The 2,697-nt window shown below is 42.9% G+C and overlaps 1 protein-coding gene across 1 annotated transcript; it reads right to left on the bottom strand.

Moving 5' to 3' along the window:
• On the bottom strand, positions 1–2,301 carry LOC129601623 (uncharacterized). Its single transcript, XM_055500483.1, has 2 exons — positions 2,090–2,301; positions 1–568 (listed from the first exon to the last, which is right to left on the bottom strand). Exons 1-2 carry the CDS (start codon positions 2,299–2,301, stop codon positions 1–3), a joined length of 780 nt encoding a protein of 259 aa, XP_055356458.1.
• Positions 2,302–2,697: the final 396 nt, after the last annotated feature.

Consider the following 2,697-nt stretch of genomic DNA (forward strand, 5'->3'; position numbering starts at 1 on the left):
CTAAAATTTTCTTCCCGCCCACCACTCCTCTTTCTTCCAGGGGTGGGGCCGCTCTAACGCTGTGCGCCCTCGGTTGTGACCTTTTTCCTGTTTGTGCGCCCTCGCGAACAAGGGAATACGCTGTGCTTTTTCGCGAACAAGGGAATACGCCAAAGTCTTCAAAAATTCCCTGCGTGGTGATTTGGCAAATTGTGGCATTTCTGAATACACGACGAAAGCGTTGATGGCTGAGATGTCGATAATGTTGTAGTAAGCACTCATTGGCCATCGTCTGGTGATTCTTTTTACGGTGTAATATTGAACAAGCTGATCAACAGTATCAACGCCGGCTTTCGTTGCGTTATACGTCAGTATAATTTCGGGCTTTTGCTCTGCAGTTTCTGCTGTTGCGTCTGAATGGTGAAAACTGCTCAGCAGCATTACGGCTTTTCCTTTTTTCGGCACATAGGACACCAGAGTCAAATCTTTTGTAAATCCAAGGCGGCTAGAATACTGCTCCCTTTCCCTGTGAGGCAGAAACTGTGGCGGAATCTCCCTTTTGTTGCGTTTTGCGGAACCCCCCAGTCCCCTATGTCAACCCCTAAAACTGTTGTCACTCCCCCATGTTTTGATATCCCCACTCCCAATTCGTCGGATATGAGGAGCTCTTGGGCAACCGTCGTAAGAAAATAAGTGGTTCGCGGTACTCGGGACTCCGGTTCAGTAAGCGGTGAGGACATCGTTATGTCGACATTGCGGGCTAAACGCGCCAGTAAAGCTGACAAAGAGAAAGTGAAGAAGGACTACTGTCTTCATGGCATACTCCCTTTGGATCCGTCCCGACATCAGACACTGGATGACTACAGCAAGGATCTCCAGAGCGCCATTGAATCAAACGGAATCTCTGTCAGATTTCTGTCGACTTACTCTGCTAAAAAAGGCCGTAAGAATAGCCTGTTTGCACGTGTTGGTTCTTATGCTCCTGAGTCTGATAAAATGTTTACTCCTGAAAACTGGCCTCCTAATATTGGGGTGGCGAGTGGTTGTTCGCCCCCAAGGATGCTCAGTGATTCCTACTCTCTAATTACGCATTTTCCCCTCATAAATTTCAGTTCGATTTGACCAATAAAAATTACATATATAGCAGATAGTAGTAGCATATAGTATAGCATATAGTAGTAGACTTTGGTAGTAGTATGCGCTATGCATTGTATTAGTATAGTAGTACATTATAGTACTTACTTATTACTAAACGAAATAACCTTTAATAAGTATCATATTCCGGACACAAACTAAGTAGTAAGTACCAATAACATAATTAAATTTTTACAACAGAAACACTTCCTCTATGCTATCCTGGCCAGGGATTGTTCCCATTACAGATACTGCGTTTCCACGTTGTATTTGGATAGATAGTCGCTGCTTAAAAAACTCTTTCGACCGTTTCTGGCCGGTGGAAGCTGCTATGCCGTTTCCAATCTTATCCACTAGCTTTTTAGCTCCGTCTCCAGAGGGTCCGTAAATTTCGAAGGCTGCAGCTACGAAATCGTATCTTGATTGTAGCCAAGCATGTTTTGTCAGTTTCTCCCTTTCGGCGTGTTCAGCGGCTGCTCCGGGGTTCACACGGGTACGGTTTAGGTACTTATTACTTATTTTGTTATTATTACACACTTATTATTACTTATTTACTACTAATAGTAATTATGTTAGATAAGGTACAACAATTGTGTATGTAGGTGCGTCTATAATATTTAGCGCGAGAACAATGATAATAATGATTTTTACAATGATTCATGAAAATAACAATGATCCATAAAAATAACAATGATTTATAAAAATAAGTAACTACTTTACTTATAAAAATAAATTACCGTGAAATGCATCCAACTCGGCTCCGTCAATATTCGTCCAGTTTTTTTTGAATCGGCGTCTACCCTCGAGATTTGTGTTGTTGATTATGATTAGCCGCATCTGGTTAGTCATAAAAACACCGAAAGCTTCTTGTGGACAGTCAAATTGTGGATCGCGAACATAAGCAACAGGTCCGGGCCGTTTGGCCAGTATATCCGCCGCACGAGTTTTTAAAGTGCCAGTATATTTACGGTCCCACTGCGTAATCCCGTCTTTTGTCAGATATGGTTCATCGTTGACGGTATACAAAACATCGTCGTCATCGCTGTCAGATAAAATATCAGATTGATAATCCTCAAGTTCCGCCTCACTGTTCGGTTCTTCTAGCAGTTCTTCATCGTTATCTGCGATATCTTCATCAGGTTCACAAATATCGGGTTCGGGAGTAGGTGACCTTTTCCTCTTCGGCATGTTATGGGACGTTTCATAACGGACGTAACATAATTATTATACTGCACCTGACGGCCACAGGACTCCTTTGCGTTTCAATATACTAGCGGGATAAAACTGCAGGTTACTAACTTGCAACTGATTTTGTTTGAGCAATGTATACTGGTGCATCGCGATCTGTCTGGTTAGTTGGAAACTTTTTGGGAACAACACCTATTCATTGCGATTCTTACGTATCTGTTAATTGATCATCACCATTGTCTTTGATCATCTCAGCTGACCCGAAGCAAACCTTTGATGAGAACGCCTTTTACTGCCTTGCGGTATGCGCGTTTGAGTTGCGTTTTGCTTCTCGGCTGCATTGGTTGTCTTCCATGTACTGCTTCCTGATGGCCTGCGGAATCATTGGGCTGCCAC

This window comes from Paramacrobiotus metropolitanus, unplaced genomic scaffold, assembly GCF_019649055.1.
Source record: "Paramacrobiotus metropolitanus isolate TYO unplaced genomic scaffold, Prichtersi_v1.0 Parri_scaffold0000257, whole genome shotgun sequence".
Lineage (NCBI taxonomy): Eukaryota > Metazoa > Tardigrada > Eutardigrada > Parachela > Macrobiotidae > Paramacrobiotus > Paramacrobiotus metropolitanus.

What these genes read in the sequence shown, in the direction of transcription:
- LOC129601623 (XM_055500483.1), bottom strand. Translation starts at nt 2,301, where the DNA reads ATGCCGAAGAGGAAAAGGTCACCTACTCCCGAACCCGATATTTGTGAA. An exon ending in ACAAAAGACGGGATTACGCA is followed by an intron (nt 569 to 2,089) that starts GTGGGACCGTAA and finishes GGGTTGACATAG; the next exon opens with GGGACTGGGGGGTTCCGCAA.